Source organism: Nannobrachium achirus (genome assembly GCF_963921795.1).
Source record: "Nannobrachium achirus genome assembly, chromosome: 11".
Classification (NCBI taxonomy): domain Eukaryota; kingdom Metazoa; phylum Chordata; class Actinopteri; order Myctophiformes; family Myctophidae; genus Nannobrachium; species Nannobrachium achirus.
The window spans coordinates 13,079,717-13,103,290 of NC_137820.1; the positions used below are offsets into that span (position 1 = coordinate 13,079,717).

At 42.8% G+C, this 23,574-nt stretch overlaps 2 protein-coding genes across 2 annotated transcripts; both read left to right on the forward strand.

Moving 5' to 3' along the window:
- The first annotated feature begins 1,607 nt into the window (after positions 1-1,607).
- Positions 1,608-12,340, forward strand: tmem231 (transmembrane protein 231). Its single transcript, XM_080736398.1, has 7 exons — positions 1,608-1,907; positions 3,029-3,195; positions 3,897-4,025; positions 5,702-5,845; positions 9,932-10,013; positions 10,594-10,723; positions 12,172-12,340. The coding sequence occupies exons 1-7, from the start codon at positions 1,769-1,771 to the stop codon at positions 12,326-12,328; spliced, it is 948 nt and encodes a 315-aa protein (XP_080592524.1). The 5' UTR covers positions 1,608-1,768; the 3' UTR covers positions 12,329-12,340.
- A 7,834-nt stretch (positions 12,341-20,174) lies between these two features.
- On the forward strand, positions 20,175-21,371 carry chst6 (carbohydrate sulfotransferase 6; the record flags this gene model as incomplete). Its single annotated transcript, XM_080736861.1, has 1 exon — positions 20,175-21,371. The coding sequence occupies one exon, from the start codon at positions 20,175-20,177 to the stop codon at positions 21,369-21,371; it is 1,197 nt and encodes a 398-aa protein (XP_080592987.1).
- Positions 21,372-23,574: the final 2,203 nt, after the last annotated feature.

Genomic DNA, 23,574 nt, shown 5'->3' on the forward strand with positions numbered 1-23,574 from the left:
GAGAGAGAGAGAGAGAGAGAGAGAGAGGGAGTCGTTCGATTTGCTCTGGTTGCTAAGCGACACTGGTGGCCAGACATATGCACACATAGACATCAAAGGGGGCTTGAGCCCCTGCCCTTTTATCTGTCTGTAAAAAGTGCCCTCTCCAGACCATGCATGCAGCAGGGCTGCCAAGTTTCAGAAAAAGTTAGGAGTGAGACTTTTTTTTTTAAATTAATTATAATTAGCCTATTATAATTGCAGTTTTTACTATGGTGAAAGCAAGGCCCTCTTTCCATGCCATAGAAGGCAGCATTCGATTGATTGATTGAAGAATTTATTAGAAGTTTGCAATAGAAAAAAGTACAGTTTCATGACAGTACAAATCACTGGTACAAGGTCAACTAAAAGGAGATCCTAGAAAGCCGAGGCTTATTTCCACAGGAACCACACTTTAAGTATCTCATATAACATTGAAAGACAGACGGATAGAACATAGTACTTTATCTAGGATAATATCAGTTTCAAAAGCACATCAAATACAAAGGCAGAAAAAGAGAAAAAGGGGGGGGAGCATGGGGGCTTAGTCTATTTACAAGTCACGGGTAGCAGCTGTCTGAAGGTGACTTTTCATACCATACTTCGAGAGAATTGCCTTGTCCAAACTCTCCTGAACTTGAATGCAGCATCTTATGTTGAAAGATTTGCCCTCTCTGTGTAGAAATCCGTGCCGTTATGCCACATTTCCAGTGTTAAAGGAGCCAGAGTTATAGTCAACTTTTTCTTGAAAAACGGATGCTAAAATAAAAATAATGTTTCGAAAATATTGTATAAAAAAATAATCTTTACATGTGTGTTTCAATTCAAAAATGACCACAAACAGCGTAAAATAATAATAAAATAATCATTTTGGCCATTGTTTGGCAGACACTTTGTTTACATTCTACTCAGACTAGAATGTAAACAACAGTGTCGGCCCGACAATGGCCAAAACGATTATTTTATCATTATTTTACGCTGTTTGTGGTCATTTTTGAATTGAAACACATAGGCCTATATTCTTTTATAAAATATTTTCGAAACATTATTTTTATTTTAGCATTCGTTTTTAAAGAAAAGGTTGACTATAGCTCCTTTAACTTGATTATGCTTAATGTGTGTATCAAGCACCGAAAATAGACGACCTCCAAGCTCACAACGCGTCGCAGGTCTGCTATTTTCGACCAAACCTTATATTCCACCAAAAGGCCCTTTTACAAATGTCAGCCCCTGCCTCGCTAACATTCTCTGCACGTCCCTGCCGGTGGCGGCCATGGTAACCGTGGACGCTAAATCCCAAATAGATACTTCGCCGCACAAAGGTGCCGCGTGTCGAAAATAGCCGATCTACAAGCCCGCCACGCGCCGGGGAAGCGACGCCGTTTGGGTTTGTAGGTCTGCTGTTTTCTGCACACAGGAAGAAGCCTGAATGAACATGGCGCGGCTTTAGTTATAAGAAACTCACTAGCAAGCGGCGACACGTTGCCATGGTGAATCGTATAAATGCGCACTAAAGCTTTCGGGAGTAGATAAATGGCTAGTAGTTGGTCAGAGTTTATTTTGTTTGTGTGTTTTTTTGCCCGTTCTTTAGTGTGAACAGTGAACTGTCGCACACTAGTCTCCTCTGCAGTGCTACCAGGAGTTAACATCCATGCTAGCTTGACTGGTGAGCAGCAGTGGTCGCAGCTAGAAGATTTTGTTTTTGAAGGGGGTCAAAACCGATTTTTACACATCGTCTGTTTATTTTGTTATGGCTTTCTATGAAGTCTACTCTCACCCGGCTTTGATTCGGTACAAAAGCAGCGTCTGCACCAGAGCCACTCTGTTTGTCATTGTGGTGCTGTGCCTCACATACATCCCTCCTCTCTTGGTGGCTTATAGGAGCCAAGGTACATGTACTGAATTGTTGATGTGGTTGTTGCTGTTGAATAAATGAGCTAAGACTAGTCTGACAATAACCTTGTAGTCAGTGTGATGAAGTATAAATAACGCCACATATTAGTATTATAAACTGTGCTGACAATGGCAGGTTCTTACACACACATATGGAAAGTATAATTTGATTTGAGTCATTTCAAAACAAGAAAAGAGAGAACATAATATTTGTTTCCAGACTTGTCCCTATTCTGTTTTCTAAAATATAAAATTCGGATTGCATTCAATTCAGATTTTCTTCCTCTTCGGGCAGAGAGATTTGACAGTGATTTTATTTATAAATGTTTTTTACAAGTATGTTTTATGTTTTACTACAGCCAATGAAGCAAAGTCAATTGACTGAAGTTCTCTTTTCTAGTTCACTGGTGAATTGTAAATGGACACCACTTCTGTTAACAATGTTATATGAGTTAATACAAATCCTGAGCGTATCCTTTTAGTTGACCTTGTACCAGTGAACTGTACTGTCATGAAACTGTACCTTTTCCTATGCATTCTACACTTCTAATAAATTCTTCAATCAATCAATCAAGCCTACTGTAGTGTCCATTTACTTAAAATTCCATGACAAAAACTCAATAACATTCATTTCACTATTTTTAGCATTGCCTGGGCTTCACTTTCAACATACTAGCATCCCTATTTGGGCATGTCATAGAGAAATGTTCAACTTATTATTATTATTATTATTATTTGCAACCGATCCACTCTCACATTGCAACCCATTGTGAGCTTGTAGTTGGGTTAGCATAGCCAACCTAGTCAGTGGATTTTTTTCTAACATTGCAATAAACATCATGCTATTTGTACTCAGATGTCAAATATGGTTTGGGAATTTGGGAAATTTTAGTCTGGAAAAGTATAGAATTTTAAAATGTTAAATGTGTAGGACTAGGAACCCTGTACTTTTGATTGATTGATTGATTGAATTCTTTATTAGTCCGAAATGTAAACAGCACAGTGGTACAGACAGTAAGACATTTAGGTTAAAAGGATAACGCAAATGGTAGGGGTGGGTGGGAATGGTAGAGAGATAGAGAATTACAGATAACTTATTAAAGCTGCTTTGTTTTAGGTTTCTGGATCAAGAGGAGTACTTATGAGGAACAGCCAGTTGTACAGTTTCAATACCAGAGTCTTCTTGTCGCAGCAACTAGCATCAAGGGAGACTATGTTGCCTGGAGCACCTTTCCGCATTTTAACAACATGCAAGGAGCCAACCTCCGGATCCCTTCCATCTCCGTAAGAAAGGATTCTGTTACTTGGGCCTGACATTCACACCACTGCAGTTTCAGAGCCTTAATGGGTCCTCGTGGCAAATAGATCACTCTGTCTTTGGATCCAACACTTGCTTGCTGCAGATCCAACAGACAGGTAGTGATGGCTTGGCCTCAGCTAGTCACTTTAATTCAGTGGCTCTTGAACCTTTTCATGTACCCCCAAATGAATATGTATTTGGCCACCATCTGAACGGACTTTGTGCCACACAAAATGTGTTGTTAAAAATGTTTTTACGGTTATCAAAAGGTCCACAGCACACAGATCCTTGTGAGGTGCCAGCCAACGGAATAAACACTAAATAATCAAAGAGTATATCCGCACACTCGTAGCTTCCGATGCAAATTTTATTGTGGACACAGAGACAAGGACCAACATTTCGGACAGACAAACTGCCAGTTAAAATGTTTTTAAACATGTTCCAATTTTGCCGATATATAGGCTTAAACTGATTCTCAAGCTATATTAACTCATTTTGTTGGGGACCATCTGGATTGAAAATAATAGTTGTATATGCACATCAACACCTACAGACTTTGTAACAATCTCGCAACTTGTTTAGTTTGTTTTCTCGATGGACTTCTCAAAGTATATCATGTTTGAATACATGTACTTGTACTGTACATTTGTGCTTTGATTTGTGCGCAATTGTGTAATTTCTTTAGGTGAGAGAGGAAGACCGGAACCAGGATGGAAAGTTGGACCGTCTGGTCTTTGGACTGGAACTTCCTTTGAAACCAGAGGAGCAGGTGTACAGTGTCCAACTGCTGCTCACCTTTTCCTACCAGCTCTTTGTACGTGCTCTCTCTTCCTTTGGCCTTTGACCTGCAAAGGTTTCTTGCAATTTAATTAGTTTTAGTATTTTTTATTTCTTCTATTTTCTTTTGAAAAGAGGGATTAAAGGGATATTCCACTTTCAAAAAAACTCTGCCTTGCTTATAGATTCATTAAAAACACCCATTATGTTTTTTTCTGGTGACTCATACTACCCTCCTAATGTGTGAGCAGGCCGTGTTTTTTCCATAACATTTTTGGAGCGGTGTGTGAAACACAGCAGCTCCGCTATAGGCAGAAATATGTGTCCAGTCTCACAAGTGAGAACTGTCCCGTTGAGTTTGAACAGGATCTGCGCATGTGCGCACAGCAGTTACACAACATTTCGGTACCTATAGATAGGCAGAAATGTGTGTCCAGTCTCACAAGTGAGAAGTGTCCCGTTGAGTTTGAACAGGATCTGCGCATGTGCGCACAGCAGTTACACAACATTTCGGTACCTATCGAATTGAGTTCCCCTCCGCCCTGATGCATGGAGAATGATGGGATTTTTTTGTTTCGTTCAGTTCGAACAGGATCTACGCATGCGCGCGCGCGCCACGCACGCACGCACGCACGCACGCACGCACACACACACACACACACACACACACCACGTCGCGATAAAAACAAAGGTTAACGGCAGCGAGAGGGAGACGGGGGGAGAGGAGGGATAGAGAGAGAGAGAGAGAATCGTATTTCAGAGAGAGAGAGAGAGAGAGAGAGAGAGAGCTGCAAGCTCACAACGCCTCGCGCAAGACGCACATCGAGGTGTTGTCTGCGTGAAGATCAGCTGTTGTGTGTGTGTGTGTAGTCCGTTAATAACAACTAACAAGCATGGTATGTTGGCGTATCTCGAGTCGACCCCCTCTGCTGTCTGCGTCTGCCCGTGATAGCCGTTAGAGTGGAGGCTCACGAAGCATGCAGCCACCGTAGCGAGCCACGGGCAATCAAGAATTGACACATGTCAATATATAAAATAGGTGAAAAAAGTCAGGGACTTTGAACAGTCTATCCAAAATATCTCTGTTCCATCTATTCAGCATGCAGCCACCGTAGCGAGCCACGGGCAATCAAGAATTGACACATGTCAATATATAAATAGGTGAATATATTTATATATTTTATATATTTACCTGGAACTGCTCAAATTCACCGCTCCACTTCGAACCGAGGTTTGATTTTTCATTTATTTTTAATAATTTTGTTTTGTATTTAATTTTTCTAATTTCCCCAAAGAATTATTACAAATAAATGAAAAAGGTTATTGAGAAAACACGCTCAAGTATTAGGAGGGTATTTTGAGTCACCAGAAAAAATAATGGGTGTTTTTAATGAATCTATCATGGTTGAAATGAAGTTTGAAGTTACAATGGGTGTGTACTGTGTATGTGGAGAGGCACTGAGCCCGGGGGGGGGGGGGCAGATAACATTTACATCAAATATCTAAATATTGAATGAAGTAAATTAAAAACTGTTCAGGGGGTTCATAAAAGCCTGATTAGATGATAAATTGACCAAAAGGTTTTTTGAAAGTGGAATATCCCTTTAAGTGGTTAAACTAAAGGAACAACATTTGGATCCTGCTGGATCTTCGACATGTTGAGTTCACAAGTCAGTAGTAAGTAAAAGGATCCTCCTGTGTGTGTTTCAACAGAGAATGTCCACGGTGGTGATGCAGACTCTGGCCTATGTTCAGCACTCTTCCCCTGTCCCTGGTGCTCAGCTGTTCATTAGTGGAGACTTGAGGCTGCAGCAGAGGACGCCTCTGCCTCATCGAGGGCTGTACACTGTTTACAATGTGAGATGATCCCACCATAATGTTGTTTTTCATTGTTCACGTGTGTATTGAATCCCTCTACCAGGGACGTGCTGGGCCCCTGATTCAGCCCGGGAAAAAGAGTTATTGTAGAGGCCCTCATTGCGCGCTATAGAGAGAGATCTCTCTCTATAGCGCTGCTGCTACTCAAAGATTTGCCATTTCAGATCATGACAAGTGACAAGCCAGTGGGCCAATTACTGTACATGAGTTATATTTCGTCGTTGTCGGGTGGAAACCTTACTTTCTTACTTACTTAGGCCTTTAAATTCCCTAAGGAACATAGGCCATCGATGAGGCTCCTCCATCCCCTTCGGTCTTGTGCCCTCCGCTCCAGCTGTTGCCATGACAGTCCTTGCACCTTCATCTCCTGCTCTGTTGTTCTTCTCCAGGTGGCTCTGGGTCTTCCTCTCTTCCTCTTGCCTTGCGGGTTCCATGTTAGAGCATGTTTGGTGATTGATCTATTGTCTCTGCGAAGTGTGTGCCCTATCCAGTTCCATTTCCTCCTCCTGATTTGTTTTTCTATTGTGTCTTGTCCAGTGAGGTCCCACAGGTTGATGTTGGTGATGGTGTTGGGCCAGTAGATACCTAGGAGGCGTCGGAGGCAGCGGTTGAAGAATGTCTGTACTTTGTGGAGTATGTTAGTAGTGATCTTCCAGGTTTCTGAACTGTAGAGTAGGGTGGATTTGACATTTGAATTGAATATTTGCAGTTTGGTCTTGCGTGATATGTTTTTTGCTTTCCAGATTTTATTTAACATGTTGAAAGTGGTCCTTGCTTTTCCAATTCTGGCACTGACATCCTCATCCGTTCCTCCGTCCACAGCAATTATGCTACCTAGGTAAGTAAAACGGTCTACCTCCTCTAGCTGATTTTGGTCCATGGTTATTGGAGAGTTGTTCTTGTTGTTTATACGCATCACCTTGGTTTTTCCTGCGTTGATTTTGAGCCCAAGCGAAGCAGCTGCTTTCTCTAGTTTGCATGATTTCTCCTGCATCTGTTGGTGTGTGTGTGCTAGGAGTGCTAAATCGTCAGCAAAATCCAGGTCTTCCAGCTGTTCGGTCAGGCTCCACTGGATGCCGGTACGGCTATTGCTCGTTGCTTGCATCATGGTCCAGTCTATACAAAGGATGAACAGGAAGGGAGAGAGCATACATCCCTGCCGCACCCCAGTCAGGACCTCAAAGGGTTCTGATAGGCACCCTTCATGAAGGACACGACACTGCATCCCTCGGTAGGTGTTCTTGATGATGTTTATCAACTTTGAGGGAATGCCATAGTGCGCCATCAGTCTCCACAGCATCTCTCGATCCACACTGTCAAAGGCCTTTTCAAAATCAATGAAATTGACATAGACAGGAGAGTTCCATTCAATTGACTGCTCAATGATAATTCTGAGTGTGGCTATTTGGTCTGCACAGGATCTGTTATTCCTGAAGCCAGCCTGGTTTTCCCTCAGTTTCTCGTCGACTGCCTTTTGAAGCCTCTCGAGTAAGATACGGTTGAGCACCTTCCCCGGTGTTGAAAGCAGCATTATCCCTCTGTAGTTTTTACACTCCCTGAGGTCTCCTTTCTTGGGAATTTTGACTATGATGCCATCTCTCCAATCTGATGGGACATTTTCTTCCTCCCAGATGGTTTGCATGAGCTGGTGTAACATGTTGGTGGAGGTTTTGATGTCTGCCTTGAGGGCTTCGGCTGGGATCTCGTCTGGCCCTTCTGCTTTGCCTCCTTTGAGGGCCTTGATGGCTTTCTTGATTTCTGTCTTGGTGGGGGGGTTACAGTTTATCTCCAAAAGATTTGTGACTGGTGGGATATCTGCTGTCTGTTGGGGGGGCTGTCTGTTGAGCAGTGTTCTAAAGTGTTCTGTCCACCTCTTTAGTTGGTCTTCCTTGGTTGTGAGTAGTGTACCCTGTGTATTTTTAATGTGTGCTTGTGACTGTTGAAACTTGCCTATCAGTTTTTTTGTAGTTATATAAAGTTCTTTGAGATTGTTCTTTCCTGCTGCCTCCTCTGCCTGTTGTGCCAGATCCTCAATGTAGTTCTTTTTATCCCTTCTGACACTTTTCTTCACTTCTTTGTTTACTGCTTCATATTCTTTCTGTGCTTTGGCCTTTGTTGCTCTGGTTTTACTTCTGTTCAGCACCTCCTTTTTTTCCCTTCTCTCACCAACTTTCTTGAATGTTTCCATGGAAAGCCACGGTTTGTTATTTACCTTCCTTCTCCCTACCACTTCTTCACATGTCTCTTTCCACATTGTTTTCAGACTAGCCCATTTATCCTCCACTGATCTAGGGGTTTCTTGGTTTTGCAGACCTTGTAGTGCTTGGAACCGGTTGTGTAATGTGACCTTGTAAAGCTCTGATGTGCCTATATCCTGGAATTGCTGTATGTTGAATTTGGCCCTTCCTTCACTATGTGTTGTGCGTTTTAATTTCAGCTGGATTTTTGCTGTGACTAGGTGGTGGTCAGATCCAGCATCAGCACCCCTTTTCACTCTAACATCAAGCAATGAGCGCCTAAACCTTTGGCTAATGCAGATGTGGTCAATCTGGTTTTCAGTTACATGGTCAGCAGACACCCAGGTTGCTTTATGGACATCCTTGTGTTGGAAGATTGACCCACCAATGACCAAGCTGTTGTCTGCACAAGCCGCTGCAAATCTTTCTCCATTTGCATTCATTGTTCCTAGTCCTTGTCTTCCCATGTTTAATTCAAAGCCAGTGTTGTTTCCTCCTATCTTTGCGTTCATGTCTCCCATCAGAATCAAGATGTCTTTTCCTTTTTTGGTTTCAAGTATGTGATATAGTTGGTTGTAAAAGTGGTCCTTGGTTTCATCGTCTGCGTCGTTTGTGGGAGCGTAGCATTGTACTACCTGTAGGTTTATTTTCTTATGTGTAGTTTGGAATTTAGCTGTTATTATCCGTGAGTTGACGGGTTCCCAACTGATGAGGGCCCTCTGTGCTTCTGTGGAAAGCATGAACGCAACTCCCTCTGTATGTGGTGCAGAGTCTTCCGGGTGACCAGAGTACAATATGGATTCTCCACTCGCCAACTTGACCTGCCCTGACTGGAGCCATCTGGTTTCACACAGACCAAGGAGAGATAGTCTGTACCTCTTCATCTCCTCCGCTATTATTGCCGTCTTGCCGGCTGCATACATAGTTCTCACGTTCCATGTAGCAATGTTGGTGGGTCGTCTAGGGGTCAGAAGCTTCGGGCGCACTGTCTCCTTGCGGTTTTCCAAGTGCGTCGTCATTTTCTCTGTAGTGTGGGGCACTAAAGAGGCTTCCTTTCCAAGACGTTGGGGTTTGAAGTTTTTCATCAATGTTTCTGTAGCATAAGAGTTTTTTACAAGTTCGGGTTGCTAGCCCAAAGCTCAACCTTCTACCAGTTCTGGCTTCCGGAGTCTTCGAGTCGGTTTGTTAGTCCCCTTCCCTAACCTATTGTCCTCCAGGCAATGGATTACAGTCTCATACCACGTGAGACCAGACAGGTTTTGGGTCGTGTACAAGCTGTCCCGGCACGTCAAGCCCAACCAACTCCTGCTACTGTGTAGAGGAAAGCTGCAGCAATGCAAGCATTTCATACCAGCAGCGCGAGACAGGGGTGGAAACCTTGCATGTCAAAAAACGTTTGTTTTTGTATTTATCATTTTAAAAATGATTTAAACTAGTGAAAACAGCCGATCTACAAGCACACAACGCCTCGCACCGCGAGGCGTTGTGTGCTTGTAGATCGGCTGTTTTCACTACTTTTGTGCAACGGCCTTGTACGATGAAGCAGGGCTTTGCTTTGCGAAAAAATATATACATTTGAAACTTGGAGATACAAGGTTTCTGCCCGACAGTGACGATTTACTTTGTTGGCCGCCTAGCCCCCAAAATGGAACGAAGGCCGATATTTTATTTTTTATTTTTCCTAATGGCCGGCCTGGACCTGCCGGGATTGAACTGGCCGTTCGGGAGTTGTCCCGCTTTTCCCAATGGCCAGCACGTCCCTGCCCTCTACACTTTTCTGGTTTGTTATTAATTGTTCTCTGCAAAACATCTGTTCGTTGGGGTCAAGGTTTCTGTGATTGATGGTTCCAGCCCCTTCGCAAGTGCATATGATCTTGTCAACATAATTGGAGCCTATCAGGATAGAAACTGTGAGTTTTTGTGGTTTATTCATTATTACTGTACAGTGAATGAAACATAGTGAACAGAATACTACTATAGGATGAGTCCACCTCAAACATAGCCTTCTCACAAGTAAGCGATACCTTTTTAAAGGTTACTTTCATATGCAACGAGCATAGATCAGAGACAGGTGCTCTTTGGTGATATAGGTAGGAAATAGGAATATATGAATAAAAGATGTTTCAAAGAAGTACTGTTACATTCCAAAGGTGTAGACAGCAGACTTGCAGAGAAAGGAATTCCCAGGCACTCCGTCTTTAGTGAAAAAAATACATGATTTATTTTCTGAGCAACAAGGTCAACTTTTGTTGCCTTGCTCAGAAAATAAATCATATGTTTTCACTAAAGACGAAGTGCCTTGGAATTCCTTTCTCTGCTGTCTACACCTTTGGAATTTAGCAGTACTTCTTTGAAACACATACATTTTTATTATCACAATTCCATAGTATTGTCACAATACCAATTTTGAGGCATTTGGTCAAAAATATATTTGATTTGGTCCATATTGCCCAGCCCTATTCTCACCTCTTTCTCCTCTCCCTCCCACAGTGACCACGGTGCTGTCCTGTCCAAGTCCAGTGTGGACTGTGGGAAGAGCTGCTGGTGCCCCCTTCCAGATCAATGCGGACATCCGCTACCCTATGGAAGTGATTAGATATCCTTTAATAGATGTGTCTGAGTGTGTGTGTGTGTGTGTGTGTGCGTGCGTGCGTGCGTGCGTTTAAGGTCTTTGTGTGTTACCACTTATCTGCATCAGCTACTGTAAAGGCCAGTCCACATAAGTGCAACAACCTTTGCAGTGGTATGGACGCAAGCCTCTTTTTTTCAAATGCACCTCTCGTCGCGGTCCCCCGCCTCCCAGTGGTTCTTCTACCGTGATACGCAGCATACGTAGCATGACGTGAAGAAGAAAATGAGAGAAAGCGTATGCCCTCGTGAAACTTTCAAAGTAGCGTTTCTGACACGCACTGGAGGAGGCGCTGGCCACAGGAATGGCCGCGGTCATAGTTCCGAAGCAATTCACACATTAACTTCACAATAGACACCTCCCAGACTCACTTCATTAGTATTCAAACTGCGCGTTCTGTCTATGAAGCATTTATTTTGGCAGGTAGCAGTTATTTTTGGAGCTGTGATAGCCGCTTCCTACTTTTGACTTAGTGTGTCCCTGTGTCCCTATGCAGCACGAACAGCTGCGATACCGCTGGGTGACCAAGTGGCGCTGTTGAGCAGCCTAGACACACACACACACACACACACACACACACACACACACACACACACATACACACAGGATATAGCTGCTCAAATGCACCGCTCCACTTTGAACTGATGTGTTTGAATATTTTCTTTATAACTGTTTGCTACTGCTGCTGAAATGTGTGAGGAACCAAAAACTAAAGATAGAAAAAGACAAAGTCTGATTATTTTTTGGACTTTACATAACATGTCATTAGGTCGAACACCCTTTGGATCGACCACCAAAACCTAAACCTAACCCTAACCCTAACCTCAGTAACCGTGACGCGGGTGATTATCTAACCTGCCGACGCTTGCGGGTGATTATCTAACCTGCCGACGCTGTTCGACCCAACGGGAGATCGACCTATGGGGCAGAACCCCCTTTACATATGGGTTGAAAACCCATGAATTATAGTATGATCCCAAAACAAATCTATCTATCTAGTTGTTTCAAGGGATAGGCTATATGCATATACGCCATTTTGTTCTACTTCCGGGTGTCTTTCGACTTCCTTCACAGGTGTTACCGATGATACTAATGAAGGGTCTGTTCCATTCTGGTCAAACAGTCAGGGTGCTGATATTGTGCATGTTGGCTCACTGGAAACACTCTGCTACACCAGTTAAGTGGGTCTCAAAGTGTCCTTGAGTGGGTTTCAAATGTCCCTATACAGGTGTGTAACTCTGACAGTGTACAAATGAAATTAACCCTTAAGCTTGTACATAATGCTATTTTTTAAATATCTTGAAAGTGTTTGAAAAATCTTGAATAATTTTGGATTGCAAAATTGTTTGAGAAGGCATTTGTAGAATTCAACCTCAGGTCTTAATGGGTTAAAATTCAACGCCACAGTGTTGGCCTTAACCATTACCCTCCACCTATAGACCTGGGTTCTGGGAGACCATCAAGTTTGCTTGGATCCAGTATGTCAGCGTCCTGCTCATCTTCCTCTGGGTTTTCAACCGCATCCAGATTTTTGTCTTTCAGAACCAGGTTGTACCCACCATATCCATCCCACTGGCAAAGCCTCATCTCCAGTGATGTGGCAGAGTTGGTTCGACTCCCTTGTACACACAATAGCACTGCAGTAAAATATCGTCACTGTCGGGCAGAAACCTTGTATCTCCAAGTTTCAAATGTGTACGTTTTTTCGCAAAGTAAAGCCCTGCTTTATCATATGGCCATCGCACAAAAGTAGTGAAAACAGCTGATCTACAAGCACACGCTTGTAGATCGGCTGTTTTCACTAGTTTAAATCATTTTTAAAATGCAAAATGAACGGTTTTGGACATACAAGGTTTTCACCCTACAACGACGATATACTGTATGTATAACACACATTAAGGCTGGGCAATATATCGATATGACATCGATATATGAGTCTATAGATATCGTCTGGGATTTTGAATAGAGTAATATTGTGATAGTTCTTTTTTTAAAGATTTTGTTTTGGGCTTTTATTGGATAGGACAGTAGACTGACAGGAAATGGGGAGAGATTTTGGGAGTGACACGCGGCAAAGGTCGTCCGGAATCAGGAATCGAACCGGCAATGCCGTCCGGCATCAATGCCTATGTGGCAATGCCTTTGTGGTATGCACCTGGACCAGTAGGCCAGCGGGCGCCCCAAGTGTTGTCTTTTCCTGTTTTTTATCACTTAAAGTGTTAGTTCACCTATTTTTGAGCGAGGTTTCGTTCTGATCAGCTGACTGCAAAGCACCTTGTTTTGGGGGGAGATGTTGCAGCTGCGTAGTGATACTGGACACAAAAAATAGTACCATGTGACAGGGGTCAAAGTTGAACGAAAGTTGGTCTATTTGGTAGAAATAGGTCAACAATACAAATGACGCTAGTTTTGTGGATTCATCTATTTTTAATGATTGGGCCATGAGCCCCTGCCAAATCACCGGAACTACTTTATATTCATCTAAAACTGACCAGAACTCTGACCACAGGACTCTGGTAATGAATTAATACATTTGTAACCACTATTTTAATGGCAAGTATTTCACACGGCTTCATGTCAAAAATAGGTGAACTAACACTTTAAGCTATCAGTACAGGGTGCTTTGTCATAGTCATAGGTGAAAGGGTGATTACATCAAACTTTAGCTCTCATTCAATACAAAGGTAATTGAAACCACCTTTTTCCTGTTTTTGTTTTTGTACAGCCCTCAGCACCCAGAAGCTTTACCTTTCAACAACGGAATTGCTTTAGTACATTTTCAGCTGTCCTGTATCAGTATTATCATTTATAATTATAATTTCCATCACCAAGTAAAAACAAAAAGTCTTGAATTGTAAAGACTTTCGAAAAGAAAACTTGTAATACAGGAAGAATTATTTTTTTTGTACTGTACATAGCTTTAGGATTAATAATTGATTAATTAATTTATTAACTTGAATAAAGTTTTATACATTTTGTAGATTTGGTCATCTTTTTAATTTCTGTCACAATACATTGCGGTATTTCTGTCACAATACATTTTGAACACATGTGAAATTTGTCCTCTGCATTCAACCCATTGTAAATATTAGGAGCAGTGGCCAAGTGCCATTAATACAGTGCCCCGGGATCATTAGGGGTTAAGTTTCTTGCTCAGGGACACATAGACAGAAACTGGGGACTGGGTTTCCCAGGAGGCCTCTCTATACTCATTCAGCTATGCCTGACCAATGCCCATTTTCAGCTATAGCCGCTCCTATACATACATATACATGCTCATTTACCTTGTTAATATGTGACTGATTGCAAAAACAACTTAGAACCAAGTGTACACTGGTTAAAGGGGAAGACCACCCATTTTCAATATTGAACTATGTCATTAATATAACTTAGAGGAGTTGTGTGGAAATAGAAAAAAAGTTCCCCCCTTCTGTGTTGCCTAGAACTGGAGGTTTGATTTTGGGGTTTGTATTGTAAAGTACAACTTGATGACATCACACCGTTGTACTTTACAATACAAACCCCAAAATCAATCCTCCAGTTCTAGGCAACACAGAAGGGGGGAAACAGTTTTTTCTATTTCCACTCCACTCCTCTAAGGTATAATAATGACATAGTTCAATGTTGAAAATGGGTGGTCTTCCCCTTTAAACAATATGACTCTCCCAAAATTCAGAATTATTTAAGGAAAACAAAAACAATGAAGCTTTCGCAAGTCTGAGTAGGCCTATATGACGGTGTGGGAATTATTTGTTTCTGATTTGAAAAGAAAGATATTGCAGGTCAACACTGGAAACCTACTTTATATATTGTGGTCATACTAAGAGTGATTTGGATGACATTTTTGCATCCAGCTATAGGAGAATAGATCACAATACTGTATGTGATGGAGTTTGCTCATATTGCATTGATATTCATTGAGTGTGACGTGTGCCCAGGGTGTACTTGCTTTTCGCAAAAAGCTGTTTTCTCCACCTCTGGACCAGTACCAGTAAATTAGCTCATTTATCCATTGGGCACGGCAGTATTCACTATTCAGCCAGACTGTTTAGTAACTGTCACACCCTGTCTCGAAAGCCACGCCACTGTCTATATAGGACTTTATACAATTCTCAATAGAATTTCAACAATCTGAGAAATAGGCAACCACCATTTTTGATTGATTGAATACTTCATTAACAGTTTGTAAATTATGTTAAAAGGATAACACAAAAAGCCCTAAGGGCTTGTTCAGGGACGTGCTGGCCTTTGGGAAAAGCGGGACAACTCCCGAACGGCCGGTTCATTCCCGGCCGGTCCAGGCCGGCCATTAGGAAAAAATAAAAAATAAAATGTCTGCCTTCTTTCCATTTTGGGAGCTGGGCGGCCAACAAAGTAAATCGTCACTGTCGGGCAGAAACCTTGTATCTCCAAGTTTCAAATTTGTACATTTTTAAAAGTAAAGCCCTGCTTCACCATACAAGGCTTTTGCACAAATATAGTGAAAACAGCAGATCTACAAGCACACAACGCCTCGCGGTGCGAGGCGTTGTGTGCTTGTAGATCGGCTGTTTTCACTAGTTTAAATCATTTTTAAAATGATAAATACAAAACAAACTGTTTTGGACATACAAGGTTTCGACAACGGCGAAATATAACTCATGTAATTGGCCCACTGGCTTGTCACTTTGTCACAAATCTTTGAGTAGCAGCAGCGCTATCTCTCTCTATAGCGTGCAATGAGGGCCTCTCCAACTCTTTTTCCCGGGCTGAATCAGGGGCCCAGCAAGTCCCTGGGCTTGTTTCCATGAGCATAACTTGATTCCAAATCAGTAGTAGGCCTACACCATGAGTCATGACAATGTCAACGACTTGTCTTCTCTCCACCCAAGCCTTCACCAGTCTCAGTGGAGACCGTTTTGGTTAAAACTGCCCAAGGCAGTAAACGCAGGATATGATCTGTCACCCGATTCCTGAATGACACAGATCTGTGTCATTCAGGAACCAGGTGCATCCTACCAAGAAAACTCTGCTTAAGTAAACCCAGAGCCTTGTATAAAGAGGCTCTGAGTAAACCTAACTATTTGATGGAACCAAAACAAAAGTGCATAGCCTATTCAATAGGCTATGCATTCTTTTTTTCAGAGGTAGTTTTCCATTGCACTTAGCATTTGTATAATAGTGTAGACCTATTGTTCACATAATGAATTCAAGGTGTATTTTTGTTTACAGTCTTTGGGCTATGCTCTCGAGTCTTAGTATAATTAGGCTATGTCTACCATTGTATTGGTTGCCAGAAAAAATAGAACGTATTTTAACAATTGTAAGAATACTCATATAATTAACTGTGTAGTCTATAATGTGTGGCTGTGTAGTCAACGATGGATTTCAGATCATGTCACAATTACAAACTGTGCGTAAACGCAACGCGGTCCTTTTGCGCAGTCCATTTTGGCTCTGGTAATGTCTATGTCATTGCTTCTCAAACTTTTTAGCTCAAGAAAGACCCAAAAGAGAGATTAGACATTTGCTCGGGAGTCGGGACCAACTAGTGAAAATATCAGATCTACAAGCTCACAGTGACTATTTTAACTACTTCTTAAACATTTATTTTCACATTTATGTAGGCTATTTTCTTAAAATTTTCTTTTATTTCTTCATGAAATAAGCAAATAACTGAAAAGATGTAGGATTAGGAACCCAAAAATTGGGGGACCCATAAAAATGTGAAGACCCACTTTTTGAGAACCCCTTATCTATGCCTCCCTCCTGCTGTGGGATACTTGGCTGAGAGAGACGCCTCAGGTCCCGCCTGCCGAAATGAAAAGCCCAGAGGCGTCAATTGGGTATGGCACCTTGGCTACAGGGGGGAAATAATAAACTGCACTTTTCATTGTGCCTGTTGCTAAGGTATGGCAACGTGACTGGTGTCTTGCGCGCGTGCAAGACACCAGTCATGTTGCCATACCTTAGCTTTTTCTGAACTGACGCCACTGGAAATGCCACCCCTCCGGTCTCACCCCTGCTGTCCCCCGCCCATCCCACTGCCAGCCACTAAACCAATGGCCACGTCTTTAAAAAAGTCCTCTCTGTACACAAACGGACACTGTGGAGGAGATAGCGGTTCTCTCGGGAGGATTCGCCTAGGTTTTGTGAGATCAAAACCTAGGTGATCTCAATAATACGGGATTTGGAAGAGTTCTCCAACTGGACAGTGGTGGACGGTCCGTCGCCAGGCAACACCGGCGTTAAGGTAAGACCTTCCAACTAAAAAAAAGAAAGAAGAGTGACCGGAACATCCACTGAGCCAAGACTGTTTCTTTAGGCTACTTCTTGGGGGACTTTTGGCTTACGTTTCCGAGGGGGGGTACCCATGCAGGGAAGCGAACGCACGTTTGTGCTATTACAGAGAACTGAATATCTGTTTGGATTCATTTCAAACGTGTTTTTTTATACACATGTTTAACTGTATATGAATGTAAACGACTGAAATTAAGGTAGCGATTAATTGAATAGGTGTGTGTGTGTGTGTGTGTGTGTGTGTGGGGGGGGGGGGGGGTCGCTGGTGAAACGACAAAGGAAAGCCATAATGCGAGAAATGCTGTTTAAATGTCTATTCTTCGACTCTCCCACATATATTGTATGGTGAAAATCCACTCGACCCGGTGCTATACTATACTGTAGCTATTTTGTCTAATTAATTCCACGACAGACTACTAATTCATTTAAAGGGGAGAACCCCCTCCCCCTTTTTCAATATTGAACTATGTCATTAATAGGCTATAAAGGCTACCTTTGAGTTGGTATGTGGAAATAAGAAAAAAAGTCACCCTTGCAGTCAGAATATATTGCTTCAGGGAAACATTTTATAAAATGTTCAGATATCTAGCATTCTTTCTCAGAGACAATTCTTTAAAAAAAAATGCCTAGGTTTATTCTTCATAGGCTAAATAGAAACACATTGAAGTTTTGCATTTCACTTTATCCCACCTCAGGCATACATCTGTCATAGATATTGTCATTTCAAAAGAAGAGTCTCACTTGTGTTAAGTGGACATGATGCAAGTGGCAATATTCACTTATATTGTAGACTACATATTTTGATTCAACACAGACTTTGTGTGTGTGTGTGTGGGGGGGGTCTTTTCATTATGATAAACTTAACTACATTTCATGTACATCACCACAAAGTGTTTTACAGTGTGTTTCCTAACTCGCAGTACGAGACGGAACCGATAGATACAAAATAGAATGTTTTGAATGAGCAACACAGAGAGAGAATGTGTAACAGAAGAAGACACAGACAGGGAGAAGAGAGAGAATGACAGTGGGTGAGAGTGAGAAGGCGAGAGGATGTGAGGAGGTGAGGAGAGGGTATGGGACAAAGGACAGGAAACTTGCAGAGAGAAACAGAGGGAGCTGTCATGATGTTTGTTGTGTATGTTGTAGATGTCCTGAGGGCTGGAGGTAAGGCGTACCCTGTTAGGACTTGTTCAATAAGCAACCAGATTAAGGCATGCGCTCGTGGATCACCTCCGCAGTGATCTATTCCCAATGGAAGGCTTTAGGAACAGTCAGCATAATCCTTCACAGTGTAGCTTTGTTTTATTTTCTGTTTAACTTTCTGTTTCTCTGGCTGTACGCCTTGTGTTGCCACTTTTTTACTGCCTTTGAAAAAGGTTTGGACACCCCTGGCTTCAACCTCGCCTCATACCCTGGCTTAGTGCCTATGTTGGAAAGCCTTACATTTTCCATACTATTGTCTCTATATAAGATCTTTATTTTCCACACAATTAATTATTCAGAATTCCCTACACTTTACATTGTATACACTGACACACTTTACACACGTTTTTACTCATATTTTAAACTTGTTTTTCACATTTAGTTCTTTATTATATTGTTATAGTGTGGCGGAGATTGCCACACCAACTTGAATCAATTTGCTCCCTTACTGTCTCTCCCCCCTTTTTCACTCTCTCTCTGTCTCTCTCTCTCTCTCACTCACTCACACACACACACACACACACACACACACACACACACACACACACGCAAAATGGACTACTGCCCCTCCTCAGACTCGTATACAGCCGTTACAGTCTTTCCAGATGTTAAGTGTCCACATATGGCTATACATTATGTCAGTTCATGCAGTACAGTGTGTTCCCTCACTGCCTTTCCAGTCTGTTTAGCCACTATTCAAATGTCTACTGTCTAGGACTGTAGATTTTACTTTGAGTTGCTAATAGCAATTCAGTTCAATAGTTGATTGTATTGTCCTACAATACAATAGCGACTTGCTGCTGTATTGTCTCAGTCAGATTGTGAATGAACTCATGGTGTGACTGTGAATTTGTGGTGATGCGCATACATATGATGAGATCACTCACCATTTCATGTGTTACCTTTGACCCAAACTTTACCTTTGTTAATCAAACAGTGCTGATGCACAGTTTAATCTTTATTCTTTTGTTTTGGCTTACTCTTTCTCGATCCTGTGTTTCACTCTTACAGCTGTTGCTATCATAGCTGAATCCACAGAAATAAAATATTATATTATATTATGTTGTTGTGACCAAATGTATTACAAATAATCATACTGTAACTTATTTGCAAGGTAAGATGTGACATGAAATAACAGTAGAATCTATTATGTATACAGAAAGCATCACAAAGTTTTATATGCCAGTACCATGTTCACTAGGGCTCGGTGCAATAACTGCAATACCGCCATACCGCGGTTGTGTAATGCATACCGTGGTGTCGAGTTCAAAACCATGATAACCAAAGATATTATTTAAAAACACTTTCTAGCTTAAGTGGATGACACCAGAACTGTGACGAGAGTTATCGTGCTGCTGCTGGGTGCGAACTTCCCTTAAGGCCAGTCCACACCAATGCAACCAGTCGCAACTCTTTGCAACAAAACTTTTGCATGCAACTACTTGCAACCATTATCCCCAATGGCTGTATCAAGGAGTTTCATTTGTGCAGTGCAGTGGGTGCAATAACTGCAATACAGCCGTTGTGTAATGCACAATGTTTTTAGTTTTTTCGTTCAAAACAACTTTTTTTTAGAAGATACGGCGATACCGTCATACCGTCTGTAAACAATGACTTAATACCGCGATAACTAAAAATCCATACCGTTGCAGCTTGTGTTTGATAAAGGGTCTTCTTTAGACTCTGACCTGCGCACGGAGCTGCACATCTATAGGGGTACCGCAAGAACATTTCAGGAACACACATGTTAGTTATTTAACATATTCCCCTCCCTCTATCCCTTGCCTCCCACCCTCCCTCTATGCTCTTTCTGATGTTAATCTCTTATACGTTTTTGTGCCGCAGAGCAGATACGTAGCTCCAGAGGGAGAGAGAGACCGACGCCAACAACCCAGAAGCAGAGAGGAATCCAGCCCAAGCACCAGCAGCTGTGAGAGCTCACAGTACACCAAGCGCCATGCCGCGTTGCAGACTGGGCCCTCCCACCGTGGTTGTCCTGGTGATCCTTCAGGGAGCGGCCGTGGTGCTGCTCTTCGGATGGTACGTTCAGCTCAGTCCCTGCGGCCCCGCGCCTCCCCAGGGCAAAGTTCACGTATTGCTGCTATCCTCATGGCGATCGGGCTCCTCTTTCTTGGGCCAGGTGTTCAGCCAGCATCCATCCGTCTTCTACCTAATGGAGCCTGGCTGGCACGTGTGGACCACGTTGCAGAAGCCTGGCGCCCGGGCCCTCAGGATGGCGGTACGGGACCTCATACGGAGTGTGTTTCAGTGTGACTTCTCCACAATGGAGGCCTACATGCCAGAGCTGCATAACGTGTCCACCTTGTTCATGTGGAGCCACAGCCGTGCCCTGTGCTCCCCACCGGCATGCTCCCTCACGCTGCGCCACCAGTTCAGCAACGAGACGGAGTGTCGCAAGCGGTGCAGCTCCAGGACGCTGCAGCCAGCGGTCAGCGCCTGTCACACCTACAGCCACGTGGTGCTGAAAGAGGTGCGTTTCCTTGAGCTGGAGTCGCTCTATCCTCTCCTCCAAGACCCCACGCTGGACCTCCGGATCATTCACTTGGTGCGGGATCCGCGCGCCGTGGTCCGGTCGAGAGAGCAGTCGGCCAAAGCCTTCATGAAAGACAACGCCATCGTCCTGGAACAGGGGGGCACCGCCGTGGCAGACACGCAGTACCGCGTCATGCAGGAGATATGCCGCAGCCACGTGCGCATCCACGAGAGGGCCACCTTGAAACCCCCCGAGTTCCTGAAGGGTCGTTACAAGATGGTGCGCTACGAGGACATGGTGCGGGACCCGCTGACGGAGATCAAGACCATGTACGACTTTGTCGGTCTGGAAATGACTGAGCCGCTGCAGGAGTGGATCTATAAGGTGACGCACGGGAAAGGCAAAGGCACCAAGAAAGAGGCGTTTGAGATCACTTCGCGGAACGCCGCCGACGTCTCCCAGGCGTGGCGCTCCACGCTGGCCCACGACAAGGTGAAACGGATCCAGGAAGTGTGTAAGGGTGCCATGTCGTTGCTAGGGTACAGGACAGTGGACAATGACAAGGAACAGAAGAGACTCGACTTGGAACTTCTGGAACCCAGGGAACAATATCACTTCAGTTGGCTCCCTTCCAAAACACAACAAACCAATAATAATTAGAACAAAGCTCATCTCTAAGACTTTTTTTATACCACAAAGAACAGAGTATTACAATGTGTCTACAGAATGAAGTCTATATTCTATGTAGTCTTTGCTGACTAGTTTAGAATATATTTGATATAATACTTTTATAGAAATATCTTGTGTCATGATGTCCAGATTACACAGTAAAGTCTGCAGTGTTAATTTAACTCAGAGAGAGTGGGTACATTTATACACTCTCTATAAACAACGCAGGACCCAATTTTAGTGTGTAATCTGGTCTGCTTAATACAACACTGATCCGTCCTGAATGGACAGAAATTTGAGGAGAGTGTTGCTGTCCGTCTTGGTTTTGTTCTGGAATCCGTGCATAACCTATTCAGAATGCAGCCTGATTGATTCTGTTGGTGCAATGAACAATGACAGCTCTGAAATGTATCCGGCTGTTCCAAATATTTCAGCCTATCCCAACTAATGTGTATGTGTGTGTGTCATAATTGACACAAATGGATAGAGAAGGAGAGGCTTAAGCTCCCAGGTGACCTGGGAGTTTAAGACGGTGTGCGAGCTTCTCCTTCTCTATCCTGTACGTATTTTTTGCTCAGCACCCGGAGAATTTTTACAAGATGTGCATGCTACTCGGTTCTATCAGAATTGACACAAATCTCATGGGGACGAATGCCTCAGCCCTGTACAACAAACGGACACTCCTGATTGATTTTTTTTAATCAAAACAAACCTGGATGGACACACCGAAGTAGTTGTCACCAGTTTAACCACTGACCAGTGGTTTAACCGCCTTAGCGTGTTGAATGACAAATAGCAAAAAGCAAATAGGTGATCTACAAGGTGTCATGGTGTGTGATGTATTGTGAGCTTGTAGATCACTTTTTGTTATTTATTAGATTTTATTTAGTTTTTTATGTTGATTATGAAACAACGGTATGGATTGCTAAATATTGAGAATCTCATCGTGATTGAAAGGGCAATAGAAGCACATAACACAATATAATATATTGTGCAATAGATATATTATATCTATTGCACATTCTTAGTTCTAGTACTGTAGGTGGTGGGTATTATACACATAGTCAGCAGGACAGAAGACAGTAATATAATTTAATTTCCCTGTAGGGACATTTGTTCTGGATTCCAAGTCACTGTATGTACTGTGAAGTCTACATATTAAGAACATTTCATATGTAACTGTTCCAATTTGGTTTAAACTCAGTCATGAGAAGGAACAGTCTTATCAGTGGGTATATCAGTCATATCTTGAAAGTATATGTAAAGTATATGTGACTACGCCAACACACCTCTGTCATAAACACTTTATTCAGCTGTGCAAGAGACGTTTGATGAAATGCTCTAGTTTGGGAGATGTATTTATCATGAACCTGATTTTAGGGTCAGCTGCTACCCATATCCCATGTATGATGGACAAATACAATATGAATTCAGTGCGTTCATATTTATCATGTAATTTCCCCCCCGTTGGCACAATCACCTATCCCGATTTAGGGCTGTTCACAAGGAATTAGGCCTCCCACATGGTGAGGGAGTCTGAGGCCAGTGTTGTCTGGGCTGAGAGTGAATGAATGAATAATACTATGGATCTAGATATACCATGGGAGGTTAGGAAGCGGCAGGGGCGTCACACCAAATTCTGGGCCCTGGGTACAAGGATTCACTGCGGGGCCCCCATGAATGTTAACTATTGAAAAACAGCAGATATACAAGCTCACAGCGTGGCACCGAGTGCCGCGCTGCGAGCTTGTAGATCTGCTATTTTTGAAAAATCGTGAAAATGTGTGCCAAGAAACCTGTTTCCATGTCAGTGATGCTCAAACTTTTTCATGTGAAGGACCCCCCATCTCAAAATATTTAGTTCCAGGGACCCCCCAGAAGCAACACTTTTGTTACAAATGTTCACTAAAAAAATACATATATTCAAAGATTTGCGCACATTTTCACGACTTTTAAAAAATAGCAGATCTACAAGCTCGCAGCGCAGCACTCGGTGCCGCGCTGTGAGCTTGTATATCTGCTATTTTTCAATAGCTAAAGTTACTAGGGCCCCTCCACCTTGGGCCCTAGTAACTCAGTACCACTTTCCTACCCCTTGTGACGCCCCTGGGAAGCGGTGTTACACAGTTTGCCACAAATGTGAGGAAGAAGGCTTGCTGGCTTTCATGTTCCTGTTGGATTTCAATCTACAAGA

What these genes read in the sequence shown, in the direction of transcription:
- tmem231 (XM_080736398.1), top strand. Translation starts at nt 1,769, where the DNA reads ATGGCTTTCTATGAAGTCTACTCTCACCCGGCTTTGATTCGGTACAAA. An exon ending in TCCGGATCCCTTCCATCTCC is followed by an intron (nt 3,196 to 3,896) that starts GTAAGAAAGGAT and finishes TAATTTCTTTAG; the next exon opens with GTGAGAGAGGAAGACCGGAA. An exon ending in AGCCTATCAGGATAGAAACT is followed by an intron (nt 10,014 to 10,593) that starts GTGAGTTTTTGT and finishes TCCCTCCCACAG; the next exon opens with TGACCACGGTGCTGTCCTGT.